General features: G+C 35.7%; 2 protein-coding genes across 2 annotated transcripts; one reads left to right on the forward strand and one right to left on the reverse strand.

Moving 5' to 3' along the window:
- Nucleotides 1-1,730: 1,730 nt before the first annotated feature.
- On the reverse strand, nt 1,731-2,652 carry LOC142164302 (putative protein phosphatase 2C 55). The gene is made up of 2 exons (XM_075222161.1): nt 2,283-2,652; nt 1,731-2,131 (listed from the first exon to the last, which is right to left on the reverse strand). Exons 1-2 carry the CDS (start codon nt 2,650-2,652, stop codon nt 1,731-1,733), a joined length of 771 nt encoding a protein of 256 aa, XP_075078262.1.
- Nucleotides 2,653-3,244: 592 nt separating this feature from the next.
- On the forward strand, nt 3,245-5,191 carry LOC142164303 (uncharacterized). The gene is made up of 2 exons (XM_075222163.1): nt 3,245-3,254; nt 4,620-5,191. Exons 1-2 carry the CDS (start codon nt 3,245-3,247, stop codon nt 5,189-5,191), a joined length of 582 nt encoding a protein of 193 aa, XP_075078264.1.
- Nucleotides 5,192-24,250: the final 19,059 nt, after the last annotated feature.

Raw genomic sequence — 24,250 nt, forward strand, 5'->3', positions numbered from 1 at the left:
CTTGATCTAGATATTGAATTTGATTTAACCGTCGCGAACACTTTGTTTGTTGCCACGAAATTTATCACGAACAAGTAGCCTTGATCTTGAACACCTTGTATTTGATTGACTTCGTTCTTGATCTTGAATACTTGAATTGTTCTTCGTTCTTGAACTTGAACTTGATTGTTTGAAGCTTGAAACTTGTAGAGAAATTTGCGGCGTTTGATCCACGAGCTCTCTCTTGCTTCTTGTTATAACTCCTGGTGTCTTTTCTTGGTTATGAAGACCCCTATTTATAGTTGTGAGAGGGAAGAGTTATGATAAGAACAAACTCTTTTCGACCAATCAAATTGAAGTGTGACATAGCCGCATTTGATTGGCCAGAACATGTCACTTGCACACGTGGCACGATTTCATTGGCCTTTTATTGTGACTTGGCATGCCTTGTCATTTTAACACGTGGCACAATCCTATTGGCTCTTCCGTTTGACTTGGTGCGCCACGTCATTTGACATGTGGCACTGGGCCATCTTGGGCCTAATGAAGTGGACTCATCACTTTAGCCCAATTAAATGGGCTAGCCCAATGGATTAAGACTCATTTATTTAATCCATATATATTGGACCTATATAATTAATTCATTTATATATTAGCCCATAATATTTATTTGGACCAATATATCTTGAATTTAAAATATAGTCAAATTATTTTATGGATTTAAGTTAAGTAAAATTTATATGCCTACACTTTTAATCCCTAAAATATTGACAATACTTTTGAAAGACGGACCTTATAAAAGTGTTGCGATTGATTAACGTATAATAATAAGAAAATACTTTTTTTTTAAATGAAAAAAAAACTTAAATAAATCAAATGCGTTCCTTGTAAATGATTTACCGTTTCATATTGAGTGAAAATTCTTTTCTTCCTTTAACTTTATATAAAAAATCAAACTCCCGTCCAACTTTGAATAGTTGACAATTTTCCTCTCCTATCCTAAGCAGCATCTATTTTGTCCTTGACATTTTTATTCCCCTTATATGTAATTACTAATTAATTTTTTGTATGATATCTATGATATACTTAAAACAGGGCTGTCAACACAGTTCTCATGTCTAATAATTGAAAACTGAAATGAGGTAAAACACATTGGCAGGAGATCATATGCTTGTTGTGCTAGTTCGGCCCTTGGTCGATCTTATAAAAATCATGTACTCACGGAAGATAACTAACAAGATCTATAGCTGACGTGATCTTACAAGCTATTTTATCTGTGCCCAAGGGGACAATATGCTTTTTATACTAGTCCTGCTAGCTTTTTCCTCAAATTAATGACATTTTTTCCCAGTGGTTATCCAATTTTCTTCAATATTTTCAACTACTTTCGTTCTGTATATATAGTGCGCATTATAATACTAAAACCATCGCATTGAACCCGTTATTTTACTCTGTACTTACAATAATTTCTTAAAAGAGTTATCTCTGTACTTATAGTAATTTTTTCACCTGCTCCTCTCTAAACTATTACTCCTATAATACTTAGCTTCGACTTAATTTTATATTCCAATTAATATGGGATGGTATGCCAAGCATATCGATCTACATTCTACAATAACATACGGTATTGCAGATCAATAACGAAAGTTATACTAAGAAATTTCATTCGCTCAAACTCATCTGTTAACGAAATTGAATAGGCATATCTACATCATACGTTGATAAAAGAACCAAAGAACTAACTTTTACAGCTAACACATATATTCTTTTGCAGTTACACCAACAATAATATATCTAATCACATAACATAAATGGAACTGTAGAGGCAAAATATTGGCAACTATGACTGTAATATCATCACGCTTGACACCAATACGTTGTTTCCCAGCCTTCAAACTCTCTGTTGAAAAAGGTGTACAAATCAACTTATTTTCTGAATTCTTCAGTGCATATTCTGCAATCTTGCGCGCTAACATCTTGGTATCTTCCAATTCGTACAAATCTATTAGCCCGTCCTGTACTAATGCCTCCAACTCAAAATTATGAACATTATCGAACAGTCCATCTGATCCCATCACTATCACATCCCATATTTCTACTGGAACCTCAATTTCCTGTGCCACACTTGGATCATCAGATTTACCAATATTCCCTAATTGAAAAGGACAATTGAATTTTTTTTTGCTGAATTTCTGATTTGTAAACTATTACTCCGTTTCATATAACTACGAACCGGCTATCTCCAACACTGACCGCCTGTACAATATCACACGTTAAAGTCAAAATTCAAGCTGTTGATGAACCTTGAGATATTGTGTTCAAGTAAGCTTCATTGAGAACTTTCTTAGGGTCAATTTTATTCTTTTGCTCTCTCTGCTTGTGAATTGACAATTTGGCGTTTCTAACAAACTCTCTAGCATATTCTCCAGAATCAATACCCCGTTTAGCCCATCCACCAACGCCATCGGCTACGCCTATGGTCTGTTCTTCTATGCAAATAAAATGTGCATCTTCGCCTAGAGGAGCTTTGCCATATTTTGGTATGTAAAATGCGTCAGACGCCATCCACGTGCCAAAATTTTCATCAATAGGTTCAGTATTAATCTGAATATTAGTACTCTCATTGAGGAAGTTTGGACACTCGTCTATAGTATCCACCTCATCTATAGCCATTTTCTTAAAACAACAGAACATTGACATATTTTCTTGTGCGCGTACAATATGGTCTGTCAAAACTCTGAAACCATCTTAAACCCTAAACCTTAAAACTTGAAAAACCAAAGCCGACCAAAGGAAAGTAGAGACAAGCCGCAGAGAAATCAAGAATGTCGAAGATTGAAGGTAATATATAAAACAAATTAATTTCTTTACATGCACCTAACCTACTCCTGGAGTATTTTGGATTTGTTAACAAGTTATATGAAAGCAATGTTAGAAATTACCGTAGTATAGCCCACATATAAGGTAATAAACTATTTATCTTGTCTCCCAAAGGAAATAATATATCAGATAATATTCTGTAGTTATGCATATATGGTAGTTTCTTTGATGGAAAGAAATTACCATATATTAAGAGTCCCTAGGGTAATTAAAATTTATGGAGAAGTCCCTAGGGCTAAAGTATTTGCCTAAGAGTCCCTAGCCTACCTATAAATACGCATGTGACTCCATCAGTCTGGCATCCTACGATAGGCACAGGCTAGAAGGCTCCTAGGTTTTTTGCCAACGTTTTACGAAGTTGATTCCCTACAACACTTGAACAACTATGGCTGAAGGTACGTTCCTATTAATATTCCGCTGCGTAGGCTCCGTGAATGTATTCGAATTTCAACATCTAGGTATCAGAGCCTGCCTTTAGCTGTCTTGTTCGGTATCTGGTCTTGCGAATATAGTTGCAATAGATCTGTATTATTGTATGATTACAGATTCTCTTGATTTCATTTTATGTCGTTTAGGCAGACCATAAATTGGATAATCGGTAAGATGGGTTCTCTTCCGTAAGCTTGACGGAAGTAATTTAATAGTACAATATTTAATTCATGGATTTTCTAGGTAACTCAAAGTCGAACCATAGTATTGTTCTTGACCTCTGTTTCATGAGTACTGCGTTAGAGATATGCCTTGAATCACTGATTTGTAATGCATTTCCTTTAAGCATGGCCCATATACTAATTTTGTCCATATTCTTGGATTTATAGAATTGGAATATTTTATAAGTTTTGAATTCTTGAAGAAGTGGTCTGCAATTTCTAATGACTATTCTAATATCCTTTTAAGTTATGAAACAAATACGGTCTGCCATGTATTTTTCATTATGTGTGTCGGTGTTTCATAATGAATTTGGAAGGGTTCGTATATTATTTTGAATCCTAAAAGTTAAACCTTGTTTTCTGGAATTAGTATTTAATTGCTGCCTTTTAAAACAAAGAGTTTTGAGGTGTTCTTGAAGCACTACTCAATTTAAATTATTAGATTGTTTATTTGGAGGAATTGCCTTGTGAGATTTTGACACGAAAAGAAACAAACACTTTGATCTTCAGTTCTGTAATATAACATATGTGTTCGTTGAAATATTTGGAAGTTCTTATAATATTTAGTTTAATTGTAAGAATTATTTGAGAATATATACGCATCTTATCTATACTTTGTATCTCCGTTTTGAAACAAATCAATATTCTAGTGAAATTAATTATAAAGGTTTATCATTGTAAGATGTCAATTTTGAAGTTTTCTTTTGTATTATGTATTTAGGAGTGGCTGTAGCATCTTGAATACTTAATATAAAAGAAATTGAGTTTATTAATCACATCACGTTTAGTGATTAAAGGTTATAATGACATCTATTTAGTCCAGTTATCTTATTAAAATGGTAACCCGACCCTATAGGGAGGTAACCATTTTGGTGAGATTAATTGGAATGAGATAGTAAACTTTTAAGTTAAACTATATTATGCCCACAGGTACAGATAAATTTTTATGTATTTTGGTTTACTAGTCTAATAAAGTTAGTAAATTCTATGCATGGGTTACAACCTCTGCCCACAGGAAGGTCTAGAATTTACTATGAATCGGTATTTTACGCGATTCACATTTGATGGATTGTACTTCATAGCTTATGTATGTTTATCCTTGTTTTGCAGTCTTTACCGCTTTTCCTACTGCTATTTTTAATGAGAATGCTCGAATTCCAATGCTTTCTGGTGACAATTATGCTGAATGGAAGGAGAAAGTCCTTCTCACTTTGGGGTGCTCGGACCTAGACCTGGCACTCTGTGTGGATGAACCACCTATTCCCGCGGAATCAAGTACGCCAGCTGCTAAGGCTAATTATGAGCGATGGGAGCGATCTAATCGCTTAAGTTTAATGCTCATAAAAGCTCACATAAGCCAAAGCATTAGAGGTTCTATCCATAATGGCGATAAGGTCAAAGCTTACATGAAGGCAATTGATGAACAATTCGGAAGCTCTGACAAGGCATTGGCCAGCACCCTTATGAAGAGGCTCTCAAGTATGACTTTCAACAGAAATCGTACAGTGCGTAAGCACATTATGGAGATAAGAGACATTGCTGCTAAACTCAAGTCCCTTGAGGCGGATATGTCTGAACCATTTCTTGTGCATTTCATTCTCAACTCCCTTCTTGGGAAATTGGCCAGTTCAAGATTTCTTACAACACACATAAGGATAAATGGTCAATCAATGAACTTTTGACCATGTGTGTTTAAGAAGAAGAGAGGTTGAAGCATGATATACCTGAAAGTGTTAATATGGTGACTCATGGTAAGAGAAATGCAAAGAAGGGCAAAAGTGTTCCCATGGAGAAGAAAAACACCTTTGACAAAGATGCTTGTCGTTTCTGTAAGAAGAAGGGACACTGGAAGAAGGATTGCCTGAAATACAAGAAATGACTTGAGAAGAAAGCTAATTTTACATTGGTATGTTATGAATCTAATTGTACTGAAGTTTCTGATAATACATGGTGGATTAATTCTGGTGCTACAATTCACATTGCCAAAATCATGCATGGCTTTCCAACTCACAGGAAGCTGATAGGAAGTGAACAATACGTCTATTCTGGCAACAGGACGCGTTCACGTGTGGAAGGCATGGGGACTTATAGGCTCATTTTGAAGGATGGTTTTCACTTAGATTTAGAAAATACTTTTTATGTTCCAAAATATTCTAAAATTTTAATTTTACTTTCAAGACTATCGATTAGTAGATATGATTTGAATTTTCATTATCCTTTTGTGAAACTTTTGAAAGATAATAAAGTTATTGGTTTTGGAAATTTGAATGGAAATTTATATAAACTTGAGATAGACCCCACATTTGAATGTAATGTTTTAACTTTGCATGATAAAGAAATTGGCACTAAGCGATTAATTATCAATGAGAACTCATCTGGTCTTTGGCACAAGAGATTGGGACACATCTATATTGATAGAGTCAAAAGGTTGGTTAATGATGGAGTTCTAAAAACTCTTGATTTTTCTGACTTTGGGACTTGTGTGGACTGCATAAAGGGTAAGCAGACCAACGAATCAACTAAAGGTGCCAAAAGGAGTTCTCAATTACTTGAGATCATACATACAGACATATGCGAACCTTTTCCTACCACTTGCTTGAATGGTGAGAGATATTTTATCTCGTTTATTGATGACTATTCAAGATATATATATATCTCTATTTTCTGTTTAATAAATCAGAAGCACTTGATGCTTTTAAAGTTTACAAAACAGAAGTAGAGAAACAAACTGGTGCTCAGATCAAAATTGTAAGATCTGATAGGGGTGGAGAATATTATGGAAAGGATGGAAACCTAGTTTAAACTATTTATACATTTGGGGATGTCCAACTGAAGTGAGGGTTTATAACCAACAACTAAAGAAGTTGCATGAAAGAACAATAAGCGGTTATTTTATAGGCTATGCAGTTAACTCTAAGGGATTTAGGTTTTATTTTCCTTCTCATTCTCCTAAAATTGTTGAAGCTAGAAACTCTAAATTTCTTGAGGAGCATGAAGATAGTGGGAGTGGTTTGACTCAAAGGATGGAATTGGAAGAAATAAGGAAACCACCTGTAGTACCTTTATATATTGGGAACTTGAATGTTGCTCAGAAATATTCTCATGAATTATCTGAACAACAACAAGTTCAAGAGCCACCACCACTTGAGGAGCCACATGAAGATCAACCCGCTTTACCTGAACCCACTGAAGAAGTCTCTGAACCAGTGGGAATGAGAAAATCCTCAAGAATTCGAAAATCAGCAATTTCTAGTGACTATGTTGTATATCTCCAAGAGTCTGATTATTATATTAGACTAAAAGATGATCCATGCTCGTTTTCACAAGCAATGAGTGGAGAAAACTTCACACTTTAGTATGATGCCATGAAAGAAGAGTTAGAATCTATGGCTAAAAATAAAGTCTGGGATCTCGTCAAATTACCAAAGGGATCCTCTACCATAGGTTCCAAGTGGATCTTTAAAATTAAAAGAGACTCATCTAGTAATATCGAATGATATAAAGCCAGACTTGTAGCCAAGGGATTTACTCAAAGGGAAGGCATTGATTACCATGAAACCTTCTCTCCAGTATCAAAGAAGGATTCATTGAGAATAATCAAGGCATTAGTAGCTCATTTTAATTTAGAGTTACATCAAATGGATGTGAAAACAACTTTCTTGAATGGAGATCTTGAAGAGGAGGTATACATGCGTCAGCCTAAAGGATTTTGTGATAAGGACAAAAGTCACCTTATTTGGAAGTTGAATAAATCCATTTATGGGCTAAAACAGGCTTCCCGCCAATGGTATATTAAATTTCATAATGTTGTTTCTTCATTTGGATTTACGGAGAATATCATTGATCAATATATATACCTTAAGATAAGTGGGAGCAAATATATTTTTCTAGTCCTATATGTGGATAATATTTTGCTTGCAAGTAGTGACTTGGGATTGTTGCACGAGACTAAACAGTTCCTTATCCAGAATTTTGAGATGAAGAATATGGGTGAAGCCTCTTATGTCATTGGCATAGATATTTACAGAGACAGATCCCAAAGATTACTTGGACTATCTCAAAAGGCCTACATTGAAAGAATTATAGAAAGATTCGGGATGAAGAATTGTTCACCTATAGCAACACCCATAATTAAAGGTGACAAATTCTCATTAAATCAATGTCCACAAAATGCATTGGAAAAGGAGCAAATGAAATACATTCCCTATGCTTCGCTTATTGGGAACCTTATGTATGCACAAGTCTGTACTAGACCTGATATTGTTTTTGCCGTAGGAATGCTTGGAAAATATCAAAGTAACCCTGGTCTTGACCATTGGAAAGCTGGTAAAAGGGTCTTGTGATATTTGCAAGGAACCAAGGATTGTAAGCTTAAATACAAATATTCTGACTCATTGGAGGTGATTGGATATTCAGACTTTGATCTGGGTGGATGCAAAGATACTGGTAAATCTACTTCAGGATACATTTTTCTTCTTGATGGAGGTGTTGTATCTTGGAGAAGTGTCAAGCAGACCATTGTTGCAACATCCACAATGGAAGTTGAATTTATAGCATGCTATGAAGCTACATCACAGGCGTTATGGTTGAAAAAATTTATTTCCGGCCTTAGGATTGTCGATTCCATTTCAAGGCCATTGAGAATCGTTTGTGACAATTCAGCTTCTTTTCTAAGAATAATAAAAGTGGCAGCCGAAGCAAGCACATCGACATAAAGTACTTGATGGTTAGAGACTATGTGAAGAAGCAAGATGTAAATTTTGAGCATATTAGTACTACTTTGATGATTGCTGATCCTATGACTAAAGGTCTGCCGGCTAATATTTGCAAGGATCATGTAACCCATATGGGGCTTAGTAGCTCAATTTAGTCTTGCTTTGCTCTCTAACAGTTTGTCTAGATATTATGTTTATTTTGATATACATGACAGTTCACACTTTTGGTTTTTCATGTATGATCATTGGATCAATAAAGCTGGACTCTAAATGACTTATATTAAGTTCATTCATAAAGTTATTAGATACTTTGTTAGAATATATTGTGCATTGTAATACATGGAATGAAGTGTTTGTCTAAAAGCATGACCGCCATGATTCGTGTAATAATATATTCTAGTTAAAGTGATTGTTGCATAACTTTTAATTGAGTGATAAAGTTTGTGGCCATATTATATGTTTATCTCTCATAAATGATGATCTGATTTTAATATGTAGGCCAAGTGGGAGAATGTTAGAAATTACCGTCTCTTCTAGAGACTTCTAGTATGACCCACATATAAGGTAATAAAATATTTACCTTGTCTCCAAAAGGAAATAATATATCAGATAATATTCTGTAGTTATGCATATATGGTAGTTTATTTGATGAAAAGAAATTACCATATATTAAGAGTCCCTAGGGTAATTAAAATTTATGGAGAAGTCCCTAGGGCTAAAGTATTTGCCTAAGAGTCCCTAGCCTACCTATAAATACACATGTGACTCCATCAGTCTGGTATCCTACGATAGGCACAGGCTAGAAGGCTCTCTAGGTTTTCTGCTAAAGTTTTACGAAGGTGATTCCGCACAATACTTGAACAACTATGGCTGAAGGTACGTTCTTATTAATATTTCGCTGCGTAGGCTCCGTGAATGTATTCGAATTTCAACAAGCAATCCTCTCCTGGTTAGGAAATATAACGGACCTTTTCCTTTAAAGGAGAATTTGTTTTATTAATCCTTGAAATATTGACAAATTTCAATTGATCATTTTGATATCTCGTATAGCATACCTATGAATTTTCACAAATTCAATAAATTATTAACATATTTCTCATGTAAATTGAATATAATATATTTAATTAATTCCCCATGTGAGATATAACGTATATTTCTCATGTAAATTGTAAAGGAGCCAAAAATACACCTTTTATTTAATTCAAGATTAAATATGTTCAGTGAAATATCACAAGGGCCAAAATTAGAGTTTACCAATTATTGAGGAATCAAAATATTACATTTATAGCTATAAAAAGTGATACCACGATAGCTAGTGGCGGACCCAGAATTTTATACAAGCAGGTTCAGTAAAAGATGATGATGGCTATTTATATAAGTAATGTCGGGTAAGACACATAGGGTCTGATCACTTTTTTTGTTTTAAAATAATTTAAATAAATATACTTTCATGTTTTATCAAAATTTAAGACCGAAACAACCAATATTCACTTTGTAGATAGGTTAATTTTTGAAGTAGGTAAAACTGTAGAATAATTTTTATTGATTTCAAAATTAAAATAAAGTGAAATAGCAAAAAGACAAAGGTAAGAATAGTAAATTCATAAGGGACAATTTGTGTAAAAATGGCGTGTGGTAGCCACTAAGTAAGGTGGTCTTTATTTTTATCCACTAATTATAATGCTCAGCAAAAATAGCCACTACTAATAGCAAAAAGACAGTTTTACCCTTTCTTCAATTCTTATATTCCTAAACCCTTGTTTTATTCATTCAGAAAAGGGAAAATTTGAGAGCGAAAATTCCAGGGCAAGTTTCGCGTGCTCCTCATCTGCATCGTCCTCGTCCTCGCATGCAAACCAGCTGCACTTAATCTTTCTCCTTCTTCATCTTCTCTGTCATCTTCTCTGCTATGAACGATCGAACTGGTAATTTTATTTTATTTTGCTTTTATGCATTTTTATTTTTGTATATGTGTAATCGCGATCAATGATGTGTCAAATATGTGTGAAATTCAAAAATAATGATTATAAGTTGATTCAGTATCGAATAAGTAGCGTATTTTTGTGAGGCTGTTATTCAAAAAAAAATTGTATTGAAATGTGTTTGTGGTTCAATCAATATATTTGATTATGTAAGGACATTTCATAAAAATAGTCGTACGAATGCATATGCTAACTGTGTTTATGAATTTTTAGTTAACTGTATTCATAAAAGTTAAGGACCAAGCGACATTAACTTTTGAACTTGGAACTCAAAGTTAAGGACTTAGTGTCCTTAACTTTTTAATTTGAAACTTGAAGTTAAGGACCAAATGTCCTTAACTTTGGAACTTGAAAGTTGAAGTTCAAGACTAATTGTCCTTAACTTTTCAACTTGAAACTATAAGTTAAGGACTGTCTGTTCTTACCTTTTTAACTTGTAACTCTAAGTTAAGGGTCAAGTGTCCTTAACTTTTGAACTTGTAAGTCAAAGTTCATGACTAAGTGTCCTTAACTTTTGAAATTAGAATTCAAAGTTACGGACCAAATGTCCTTTACTTTTGAATTTGAAACTTGAAGTTCAGGACCAAGTGTCCTTAACTTTTCAACATGAAACTATAAGTTAATGACTGCCTGTCCTTAACTTTTGAACTTAAAATTTGAAGTTCAGGACCTATTGTCCTTAACTTTTCAACTTGAAACTTTAAGTTAAGGACTGTCCGTCTTTAACTTTTTTACTTGAAACTTGAAGTTAATGACTAAGTGCCTCGAACTTTTCAAGTTGTAACTATAAGTCTGTGATGACACAAAAATATCATCTTTAAATTAAATAATCATCTCGGTATTTTAAAACCTTGAAAAGCTGTATCAATAATTCCTCGACGTGCGTGCGCAGTCTGTATAATTTTCCGGAAGGTTTTTATATGAAAAATGGATTAAATTGTAAACTAGAGCTTTAAAACTCAACTAAGTTGACTTCGGTCAATATTTTGAGCAAACGAACCCGGATAAAAGATTTGACCATTCTGGTAGTTCCATATCGTGATTTGGGACTTGTTCATATACCCGAAATCAAATTCTGAGGTCCCTAGATCAAATTATCACCATTTAACGAAATCTAGAAATCTAAGGCTAAAGATTTCTTAAGTTTGACCGGAGATTTGACTTTTAAGAAAAAGACCCCGGAATGGAATTTTGATGATTCCAATAGTTTCATATGGTGATTTTGGACATAGGAGCATGTTCGGATTTGGATTTGAAAGTCCGTAGGACAATTTAGCGCATTTTGGCGAAAGTTGGAAAATAGAAGATTTTTGGAAAAGTTTGACCGAGAGTTGACTTTTTGATATCGGGGTCGGAATCCAGTTCTGTAAATTTTCATAGCTTCGTTATGTCATTTATGACTTGTGTGTAAAATTTGAAGTCAATCGGACTTGATTTGATAGGTTTTTGCATCGAATATAAAAGTTGGACGTTCTTAGTTTCATTAGGCTTGAATTGATGTGTGATTCACAGTTTTAGCATTATTTGATGCGATTTGAGGTTTCGACTAAGTCCGTATCATGTTTTAGGACTTGTTGGTGTATTTTTTGAAGTCCTGAGGGCCTCGGGTGGATTTCAGAAGGTTAAAGGATATAAAAAAGGCTGTTGAATTTTCTCGTTAGACAGCTGCTGATTTTTTTGATAGCATGTGAACAGTAGCCGTAAACAGTACCCATAAACAGTACTCGTGAACAGTACTCATGAACAGTACCCGTGAACAGTACCCGAAATTTTCTGGACAGAATGTTAAGTTCTGAAAATGAGACTTTTCCATTTTTACCAAATTGGAGCTCGGGGAGAGGCGATTTTCAAGAGATATTTAGAGAAAACAAAGGGGTAAGTGTTCTTAACTTAATTTTGGTTAGATTACCCGAATCTATTACTAGTTTTGGCATTAAATCTGTGAATTGAGTTGGAAGAGTTTGAAAATCCTCTCAGATAGATTTGAGGATTTGAGGGTCGAAATATTATCGAAATTTAGTAATTTTGGTATGGTTAGACTCGAGGTTGGATGAGGTTTCATATTTCGCAACTTTCGTCGAATTCCGAGATGTGGGCCCCACGGGTGAATTTTTAGTGCAATTTTAAGATTTTTAATGTAAAATGTAAAATTCCATGTGGAATTAATTCCTATATTTTTTATTGACTGAATCGAATTATTGTGGCTAGATTCGAGGCATTCGGAGGTCGATTTGAGTGGCAAAGGCATTTCAGAGTAGAATTTTTGCTCGGATTAAGGTAAGTAACGGTTATAAATCTGGTCTTGAGGGTATGAAACCTTGGACATTGTGTCGTATGATTATTTTGGAGGTGACGCACATGCTAGGTGTCGGGCGTGTGGGCGTGCACCGTAGGGATTGTGACTTGGTCCATCCTGCGAGACTGTGGAATTAATTGGCCTACTGTTTAATACATGTTCCCTCTGTTTTCATGGAAATTGATTGTACTTCATGTTAGAAATCATGTTTAGGCCTTATGTGATCACTGTTGAGACCTGCGAGGTCGTGTACTTACTGAATTATCTGCTAATTGTTGTTTTGTACTCAATCGTAGCTTTTCTTGCTTATTATGCCTCTATCTCTTGTTGATGACTGAGTGAGGCCGAGGGCCTGATCTATGAGGATATTTATGGGATCGGGTTGCACGCCACAACATGTTGTTACTGATTTATGACTGAGTGAGGCCGAGGGCCTGATCTGTGAGGATATTTATGGGATCGGGCTGCACGCCGCAGCATGTTGTTACTGATTTATGATTGATTGAGGCCAAGGGCCTAAGTGATGTATGCCACGAGTGGCTTGTTATAGCTCTTGGGCTGAAGGAGCCCCTCCAGAGTCTGTACACACCCCTAGTGAGCACAAGTACCTACTAAGTGCGAGTGCTGAATGCGAGTGTCGAGTGCCGAGTGCTGAGCGACTTGGGGGAATGAGTGAATGTGAGGAATGAGTGATTGTGAGGTTGGAGTGAATGGGAGGACATAGTGACTGTTATTCTGAGAAAATACTTTTACTTCATTATTGTTGCATCGCAGATGTCATATATTGGAAGATATTATTTACTGCTCAGTCAAATTTGATATCTGGTTTATTGAGTACGTACTGATGTGACTTAAACTTTTAAATTGAAAGTATGACTACTCTTATTTGAAAGTTATTGAGATAACTGTATTTGCATAGCTCATCACTACTTCTCAGTTCCTTATTTATTTTTGTTACTTGCTGAGTTGGTGTACTCACATTACCCCATTTACCTCGTGTACAGATCTAGACACTTCTGGTCATGGCGGTTGCTGATTGTGGAGTCAGAGTCAGGAGACTATTGAGGTAGTTGCATGGCGTTCGCTGACATTGACTCTCCTTTCCTTTCATATTCTACTGTTCTATATTTTCAGACAGTGTTTTATCAGTCGGATGTTGTTATCATTTCGATGCTCATGCACTCAGTGACACCGGGTTTTGGGGATGGATTGTTTAGTACTTTTGGAGTTATATTCTGTTCTTAAAGGTTTTATTTAATATTAACTGCTTCTGCCTTTATTTAAAAGTTCTACTATGTTGAGATGTTGAGTTGAGGCTTGCCTTGTACCACGATAGGTGCCATCACGACAGGGTGAGATTTTGGGTCGTGACAAGTTGGTATCAGAGCACTAGGTTACATAGGTCTCACGAGTCATGAGCAGGTTTAGTAGAGTCTTGCGGATAGGTACGGAGACATCTGTACTTATCTTCGAGATGCTACATAACCTTTTAGGAAATTCCATATTCTTGAATTCTTATCATGCGACATTGATTAAACATAAAGCATAATTCCTTGAACTCCTTCCACGCATTCATGTACGCACATGAGCGCTCTGTATCTGTTGTGCATCGACAGTTTGTGATTCCCTAGATGAGGTGCGAGATGTGATTTTTGTGTGTGATGTTGGGCCAATCTGGAGGATTTGAGGCCAGGTTTTGTCTGTAGCTTGAGTACTGAGATTTCGATTGTATGAGCACGTGAATTTAGGCCTTCCATGTCTGTTTATGTCCTTATTGGTGGGATTTGGGACTGGATGACTAGGGGTGAGTATGATTTGATTGCGAGATGTGTTCAAATTGTTTGAATGTGACGGGAAAAGTTTGCTGAGGACATAAAAAGGATTATTGGGTGTTTGACTTCTGTCTTGAGTTGGCATATGGACTCGAGCTATGGGTGTATTGAAGGACCTCTCGTGTAGTTTAGTTGTTGAGTGGAGTAAATCTTCATGTTGTGTTATGAGTTCAGACTCAGAGGGAGGTTAAGTGATTATGTAATAGTTATGATTATTTAAGAGTTTAGAGAGGTACCAGTTTGAGGCTAAGCAAGTGGAATATCTCCTGCGGGAAGTTGTGTGATCCTTATGTTGTTGGTTCGCGGTCCTCTTTTATCAGTGAAATATATGTGTTGCAGTTTGAGTTTGGATCGCGTATGAGAGTTAGATTGATTGTTACGAGGGTGAATGCGAGATTTGTAAATGGTTTGAGGAATTAGATGGGTTGTGTTGCATGAGCTTATGAAGGATTTAGCTTAATCTCATCTAGTTGGGGAAGCTCAACCAGTTATTGCGGAACTGGCCGATGAGAGGCCTGCCTTGTCTTTTGAGGATTTACTGAGATTGGACAAGTTTACCAAGCTATTTCCAGTCTATTTCAGTGGTATACCTTCTGAGGACCCACATGATTTTCTCAACCGCTGCTATGAAGTATCGTAGAACATGGGAATAGTTGAAAGCAATGGGGGTTGATTTTACTATGTTTCAGATGACGGGTTCTACCAAGAGGTGGTGGAAAGATTATGTATTTACTAGACCCGTTATGGTTCTGTCTGAAGATGCGGACGCATTGAGAAGATCACCCAGTGAATCATGTAGGGGTGCAACGGACCTTGGCGTCTGGTTGATTTATATGAGTTACAAAGGTCAACATTGTGTATTATTGGACGTTGTAACCCATGACTTCGCGCCAAATGGGGATGTCTACTATCAATGAATGGATTGAATGGTCATATGTTATATCAGTCTTGACCTGAAATGTATATATATATACATATATACATAGATATATACATATATACATATATATACATATATACATATATATATACATATATACATATTATATTAGTCTTGACCTGAAATATATATATATATGGTATTGAAAGGCTCCCCAATTATTTACACATATTTAAGGCCTGAGACATGCAGGGGATAAGGTTAGGACTTGCAGTATGTCTGCCTCCTTAATAATCCAATACTTCAGTTTCAAAGGAGTTAGAAAAAAAGAAGAAGACAACTTTACATTTACAGAAGGTTTGCTCAGTGTGGAAGTCAAGATTGCAGATTTTGGGGTGCTTCAAAGAAAGTACAGTGGTTGATGATCTTCTGGACTATGTAGTTTGTGCCAAGATTTATCTTGATGGAGCTATATTTTTGTGATTATTGTACATAATTAGGGGAAAGAGTTACCCCAAAACAAGAATCGAAGAGTATATGAATAAATAGGTTAGCTCAGCAGTGTTGAGTCAACATAGCAAAAGAAGAAATTAGTCGCCGGTGTTTGTGGCAAGCCTATGAAGAGGGCAGACTAGCCAATACAACACCAACTACTCCGCTCAGTTCTTAGAAATGTTTTTGAAGGAGTTTGTCTCCCAGATTCTCTGTAATATGTGGTATATGTGGTCTGAACGGTTGTGTCAGGTCACCATGACAATGTCAGAATATGTCATCAGGTTCAATAAGTTAGCTGTCATACTCCTACTTTGGTTCCTAAGCTAGAGAGCGAGTCCACAGACTCATTAAAGGACTTAATTATGATATTGAAATTTTGTACAACTCGGGAAGCTACAGGCTGATGCTTCATCTCGGCTAGTGGTAGAAATTGCCAAAATGTTGGAATGTGTTCTAGATAAGGAAAAGAAGAAGACCACGAGGTCTTGAGGTTTTAAAGGATTCAGCGGATTCTACTCTACAACTACAAATCATTATGACAGGGGCTCGAGCAGTCGGCCAGCCCAGTCAATATATCTTATTACTCGAGGTGCTCCAAAAAGATCTTTTAATGCACCACCACCACGAGGTTCGTATAATGATTATTCAAGTTATCTAGCATAGACTCAGTATGAGCAGCCGAACCCTCAAAGGGATTGTTATGAATGTGGTAGTACTAGGCACATCATGGGAAAATTGTCCAAGACTTGGGAGAAACATATTTTGTAAAAGCACTCAGACTACGTGCCCCATTACAGTTACTACTCCACTTACATGACCAACCAGAGGTAGGGGTCAGGATGTTAGACGTGGAGGTGAAACTCCTAGAGGTGGAGACTGAGCCGTTGATATATTTTTTATGGTATGGCTGAGGTCGCAATACCAGATGGTGTCGTTATAAGTACGGTCTCGAATTATTATAAAGTAACAATTTTGTTAACTTGATTTGGTTATGAGTATCGAGGCAAGTCCTCCTATTGTGCTCCACTTATGAGTGAGCTTCGTAATTCTGAAATCTGCTTATATGAATACTCCTGTTGGGAGATTCGATGGAGATAGCTATGTCTATCATTATGTGTTGTGATTTTGTTAAACAGAAAATTATTCAAAAGAAGAAAATGGAATGTTCCAATTTGGCACGATGTGCATATTACTTGTGGTACAGAGTTGAGGATGAGATTCTCGTGTTTTATATAATGTAAAATATTTAAACCGGGCTACAAGTTGTGGTAGATATTATATAAGGACGAGGTCCTTGTGGTGAAAAAAATTATGTTTTTAAAAGCTCCCTTTGTGACATTAAAATTTGTACTCTATTACTTATAGGGAGTCATGCCTATTAGACTTATATGGAAAAAAAATCTTGTATGAATATCTTTGTGCATAATTTGCCAGGTTTGTATTGTAATTATTGAGTTTTAGACTACGAGGTGAGTGCCCGAGGATGTAAATTGTTACTCATTAATTCGGGTAAGTAATTATGAGATATTCATGCCTCGTTGTTAGTAAACTGGAGGTTTGAAATGATATTTTGTTAACATGAGGTTAATTGGTGATGTTGTAATATTTTATGAACAACTATTAAGACCAGAGATGTGGTTATGGTCATACATATGATGTGTTTCATGTCAAGAAATCATTGTGATAATGTCGTGCTTGTAGTGCAGAGATTAGTGTTATTAATATATACTTTGTGGTGCTTTGTTGGGTTGTGGACATGTTGTTAGGTGTTATTTTGGTGTTACTCTGGCAGGTGGATAGGCCCAATTACAGGGGAGACTCTGCCAAAATTTCTGAAAAATTTGGGAGTTAGAAAAATTTGGGATATTGAGATGTGCAAAGAAAGAGATAAGTTACATTATGTGTTTGAGGACAGACTCTACTTCTCATTTGAGGACGAATGACCCTAAGTGGGGGAGAATGTAATACCCCGTATTTGATGGGTGCATAAGCACGAGTTGCTATAGCCAGTCGGAACTAATATCGTGTGTTGATGTGAAAATCAGACCTTTCTGGAAATGATTGGAGTGTAAGAAATTTGGTCTTAATGTTTACAAATATGGATAAAGGAAATAATCTCAATTGAAATGGTATTGTCGGACTTATGTCGAATGCAGTAATGTGGGGTCGACAACGAATATTTGTGTAAAAGTAAAATCATCAATTTGGTAACCTGAGACTAATTCTAAGTACGTTCGAGGACGAACGTTTGTTTTAGAGGTGGAGAATGTAATGACCCAAACATGTCATCATTAAATTAAATAATCATCTCGGTATTTTAAAACCTTGAAAAGCGGTATCAATAATTTTTCGACTTGCGTGCACAGTCCGTATAATATTTTGGAAGATTTTTATGTGAAAAATGGATTAAATTGTGAACTAGAGCTTTAAAACTCAACTAAGTTGACTTCGGTCAACATTTTGAGCAAACGAACGCGGATAAAAGTTTTTACCATTCCGGTAGTTCCATATCTTGATTTGGACTTGTTCATATGCCAGAAATCAAATTCGGAGGTCCCTAGATCAAATTATCGCCATTGAACGGAATCCAGAAATCTAAGGCTAAAGATTTCTTAAGTTTGATCAGAGATTTGACTTTTGAGAAAAAGACCCCAGAATGGAATTTTGATGATTCCAATGGTTTCGTATGGTGATTTTGGACTTAGGAGCATGTTCGGATTTGGATTTGGAAGTCTGTAGGACAATTTAGCGCATTTTGGCAAAAGTTGTAAAATAGAAGATTTTTGGAAAAGTTTGATCGATAGTTGACTTTTTGATATCGGGGTCGGAATCCAATTTTGAAAATTTTCATAGCTTCGTTATGTCATTTATGACTTGTGTGCAAAATTTGAAGTCAATCGGACTTGATTTGATAGGTTTTTGCATCGAATATAGAAGTTGGACGTTCTTAGTTTCATTAGGCTTGAATTGGGTTATGATTCACGGTTTTAACATTATTTGATGCGATTTGAGGTTTTGAATAAGTCTGTATCATGTTTTAGGACTTTTTGGTGTATTTTGTTGAAGTCCTGAGGGCCTCGAGTGGATTTCGGAAGGTTAACAGATATAAAAAGGTTGCTGAATTTTCTCTTTGGACAGCTGCTGATTTTTTTTACAGCATGTGAACAGTACCCATAAACAGTACTCGTAAACAGTACCCGTGAACGGTCCGTAAACAGTACCCCGTGAACAGTACCCAAATTTTTTGGACAAAATGTTAAGTTCTGAAAATGGGACTTTTCCATTTTTACCAAATTGGAGCTCGGGGAGAAGCAATTTTCGGGAGATTTTCAGAGAAAACAAAGGGGTAAGTGTTCTTAACTTAATTTTGGTTAGATTACCCGAATCTATTACTAGTTTTGGCATTAAATCTGTGAATTGAGTTGGAAGAGTTTGAAAACCCTCTCGGATAGATTTGAGGATTTGAGGGTCGAAATATTATCGAAATTTAGTAATTTTGGTATGGTTAGACTCGGGGTTGGATGAGGTTTCATATTTCGCTACTTTCGTCTAATTCCGAGACGTGGGGCTCCGTGGGCGAATTTTTAGTGCAATTTCGGATTTTTAATGGAAAATGTAGAATTCCATGTGGAATTAATTCCTATATTTTTATTGACTGAATCGAATTATTGTGGCTAGACTCGAGGCATTCGGAGGTCGATATGAGAGGCAAAGGCATTTCAGAGTAGATTTTGCTCGGATTGAGGTAAGTAATGGTTATAAATCTGGTCCTGAGAGTATGAAACCCCGGACATTGTGTCATAAAATTATTTTGGAGGTGACTCACATGCTAAGTGACGGGCCTGTGGGCGTGCATCGAAGGGATTGTGACTTGGTCCGTCCCGCGAGACTGTGGAATTAATTGGCCTACTATTTAATACATGTTTCCTCTGTTTTCATGGAAATTGACTGTACTTTATGTTAGAAATCATGTTTAGGCCTTACGTGAACGCTGTTGATACCTGCGAGCTCGTGTACTTACTGAATTAGTTGTTAATTGTTGTTTTCGACTTAGTCATAGCTTTTCTTGCTTATTATGCCTCTGTCTCTTGCTGTTCATTGTTGATACATGACATTACCTCTGTTTGGGCTGTTTATATGATTTTTGAGAGCCCGAGAGACTGGAGAGATCGATGACTGAGTGAGGCCGAGGGCCTGATCTGTGAGGATATTTATGGGATCGGGCTGCATGCTGCAGCATGTTGTTACTGATTTATGATTGAATGAGGCCAAGGGCCTGAGTGATTTATGCCACGAGGTGGCTTGTTATAGCGCTTGGGCTGAAGGAGCCCCTCCGGAGTCTGTACACACCCCTAGTGAGCGCAAATACCTACTGAGTGCGCATGTTGAGTGCGAGTGCCGAGTGCTGAGCGACTGGGAGGAATGAGTGAATATGAGGAATGAGTGATTGTGAGGTTGGAGTGAATGGAAGGACAGAGTGACTGTTATTCTGAGAAAATACATTTATTTCATTACTGTTGCATCGCAGATGTCATATCACTGTTTTAAAAATTATTGGAAGATATTATTTACTGCTCAGTCAAATTTGATATCTGGTTTATTGAGTACGTACTGATGTAACTTAAACTGTTAAACTGAAAGTATGACTACTCTTATTTGAATGTTATTGAGATAACTGTATTTGCATAGCTCGTCACTACTTCTCAGTTCCTTATTTATTTCTGTTACTTACTGAGTTGGTGTACTTATCTTACCCCATGTACCTCGTGTACAGATCTAGACACTTCTGGTCATGGCGGTTGCTGATTGAGGAGTTAGACTCGGGAGACTATTGAGGCAGCTGCATGGCGTTCACTGACCTTGACTCTCCTTTCCTTTCATATTCTACTGTTCTATATTTTCAGACAGTGTTTTATCAGTCGGATGTTGTTATCATTTAGATGCTCATGCACTCAGTGACACCGGGTTTTGGGGATGGATTGTTTAGTACTTTTGGAGTTATATTCTGTTCTAAAAGTTTTTATTTAATATTAACTGCTTCCGCCTTTATTTAAAAGTTTTACTGTGTTGAGATGTTGAGTTGAGACTTGCCTTGTACCACGATAGGCGCCATCACGATGGGTGAGATTTTGGGTTGTGACAAAGTCCTAATCTTTATGTTCTTTTTCCTTCTTTGTAGTGTGATAATGGAAGGAGATCGTGTGTTCGAGTGTGATGTTTGGCGTAATTTTATGATCTATTGGAAAGGAGATTTACAGTATAAGGAAACAATCAAAACTTTTTTGTCAAACAAGTAGTGGAAGAAGTTGAGGGATGGTATTTTCGGAATCTTTCTCCGATTACAAAGTATGAAGGTTTGTGGTAAACTTATTCACTGTGTATTGCTTTCAGAAATTGCAAATAATGACCTTGATTCGGTGACATTCAAGGTTTTTGACCGTGAAATTAAGTTTAAACGTGATGCATTTCATATAATTACTGGTTTGAAGTATTATTCTTCATTGGACATTAAAGGTTTGCATTAAAAAGAGAATAGGCTTTCGAAAGTCTACTTTTCCGGAAAGGATAGAATTGAATTGGGTGATTTGTTTAATTTTATTACTAGTCACCGACATGGTACAACTGCATCATTTGTAGGCAGCGATGATGATACTGTGAAGTTGGCAACAATTTATTTTGTTGAATCTGTTTTGATGGGAAAACGGAAGAATATGAATGTGTCCGAGCAGATAATGAAAATTGTAGACGATGATGAACTCTACTCTTCTTTCAACTGGGGCTCTTTTTCTTATGAAATGTTATTAAAATCATTGAAGAGTTGTTTGAAGCCCAATGAGAATGAGAATGAGAATGATAATGAGAATGAGAATGAGAATGAGAATGAGAAAGACAAAGATAAAGACAAGGATAACTACACTATACTTGGCTTTCCTTTTGCTTTTTGTGTTTGGATTATGGAAGTATTGCCTATTTTCCAAGAAACAACAATTTGTGAACTTCCAAGAATGTGATTTTCCTCGGATGTTATGTTATTTGGAAATGAAATCTCCACAGTATGATTCTCTGTGTAAAAAATACTTCCATAATGAAAATGTAAGTTAACCTAATTGCTAGCTAATTTTTTGTTTATTTGTTTTAGTTCTGAAAACTTATGTTTTTTTGTTACATAATAGTTGTATAAGTTGATCAAGGTGTCACCATTTATTCCTATTAAAGAAGATACAAAGCCTATTAGTGTGGAAGAACCAATTTCTCAAGATCAAAGCTCAATGCCTTCTTCCACACAATTCGATGAAGCCATGCTTAAGGAAATTGTTAAAGTAGGTTTTCTGCCTTTGAATAGCATTAGTCTTTTATTTGATTATTTTTTGCTTAAGAGACTTTTTTATTTTTATGTTTTTTGATTTAGAGATTATTAGAGAGTTTTAAAAAGGATCTACATGCTGAAGTTACTAGAATAAATCAGAAAATAGTTGTATCAGAAAAAGATTGAGAATGAAATCAAGGTAATATCATTAATTTCAGTTAGTCTAATTTCAAGACCTTGTGTCCTTAACTTTTGAACTTGTAACTCAAAGTTAAGTGCTGCATGTCCTTAACCTTTGAACTTGTAAGTCTAAGTCCTGAACTTTTGAATTTGAAACTTGAAGTTCAGGACCATTGTCCTTAACTTTTGAACTTGGAATTCAAAGTTAAGGACTCCCTGTCCTTAACTTTGAACTTGATACTTGAAGTTAATGACCTATTGTCCTTAAATTTTGATCTTGTAACTATAAGTTAAGGATTGTCTGTCTTTAACTTTTGAACTTAAAACTTGAAGTTTAGGACCAAGTGTCCTAACTTTTGAACTTAAAACTATAAGTTAAGGACTACCTGTCCTTAACTTTTGAACTTAAAACTTGAAGTTTAGGACCAAGTGTCCTTAACTTTTGAACTTGTAAGTCTAAGTTCAAGACCATCTGTCCTGAACTTTTGAACTTGAAACTTGAAGTCCAGGACCAAGTGTCCTTAACTCTTTAACTTGGAACTCAAAGTTTAGGATTACCTGTCCTTAGGTTTCTAACTTAGTTTCTTTCTCAGGATTTAAAGAAAAGTCTAGGATCAAAGCTTGATACTTTGTTGAAGATTCACGTGAAACCTGATGAAAGGACCATAAAGAGAGAATCTAGTGTTCCAATTATTAAAGATGGAGTTGATGATCATTGTCATGGTATAGAGCCTACTGTTACAATTAACAAAGATGTAGGTGGTGATGAACGTGGTGATATGGATGTGCATGCAGAAGTTCAGTATGAAAGCGATTTTAGAGATGCACATCTAGATAATGAAACTGATAACGTCACTGATATCGGGAAAGGTTAGATATAGATTTTCAATTTTTTTTCATCCAAATTTATATTCAACGGCATAATACATATAAACTTAGTTGTGATTACAAATATTTGTAGAATCTATTGATGGAGTGGAAGTTCAAGAAAATCCAAAAGCGAAAGGAGTAACAGAAAAAATTCGTAAATGTGGATTGCAATCTCAGGAGGATTTAAAAAGTCCATTAGGAACAAGTGTCAGTGAGATTGTATGCAAATGCTTAGAAGGAACATATGATCTATCTATACCTTTCTCATATAAAGAGAAATTTGGAGTTCAAAGTTGTGCCAATCAAGGTTAGATGAAATTTTCATGATATATTGAATGTTAGTTTTAGTAAATTATTAGAATGGGTATTTTTTGCAAATGTTACAGAATCTTTTGAAGCTACAAGGGAAGAAGCTGGAGTGGAGTATCAAGAGAAAAGTGGAGTACAATCTCAAGACATAGAAAATATCAAAGGAATAAGCAGAAGTGAGATTGTTTCCAAATGCATAGATGGAACATGTGATCTCTCTACACCTCGCTCTCTTACCGACAATATTGTAAGCCAAGAAAATGCTAGTGAAGATGATGATTTAACTGGGATGATCTTGACAATTGCAAACGGTTAGACAATGTGTTTTTAATTTAACTGGGATGCTAGTGAAGATGATGATTTAACAAGTACTAATTGTGTTAGTTCTTGTAAATATTTTGCAAAATCTTGTGAACTTACAACTGAAGAACATGGAGAACAATTGCAAGATAAAGAAAATGTACAGTTGGAAGATAAAGAAAATGATGCAACCAATGTGTTAGCTCAATTGTCTGTTGAAAAAACACACGAAGGTAGTGTGAACAAGACAGGTATTGATTGTGTCCTAAATAATATATTCATAATTGAAAATGGCAGTACATTTCAAAAAAAATGTTCTTAGTTTTTGTCTCTTCATTTGACGACTTGCAGCAAACTAATATATATATATATATATATGTTGTCTGCAGAGGAAAACAATGATGAAGCTCTTAACCAATATACGAGGAAAAGAAAGAGAGATAGTATTGGTTATGATGGTCCGTCATTTTCTATTCTTACTCCTACTCCTCCAAGTACACAAATGAGCATTAATGGGGGTTTGTCTATGGAGGTTGAAGGAAATGTTGAAGAAGAGCTTGGTCGAGGTAAAAGGA

This window comes from Nicotiana tabacum, chromosome 1 (genome assembly GCF_000715075.1).
Source record: "Nicotiana tabacum cultivar K326 chromosome 1, ASM71507v2, whole genome shotgun sequence".
Lineage (NCBI taxonomy): Eukaryota > Viridiplantae > Streptophyta > Magnoliopsida > Solanales > Solanaceae > Nicotiana > Nicotiana tabacum.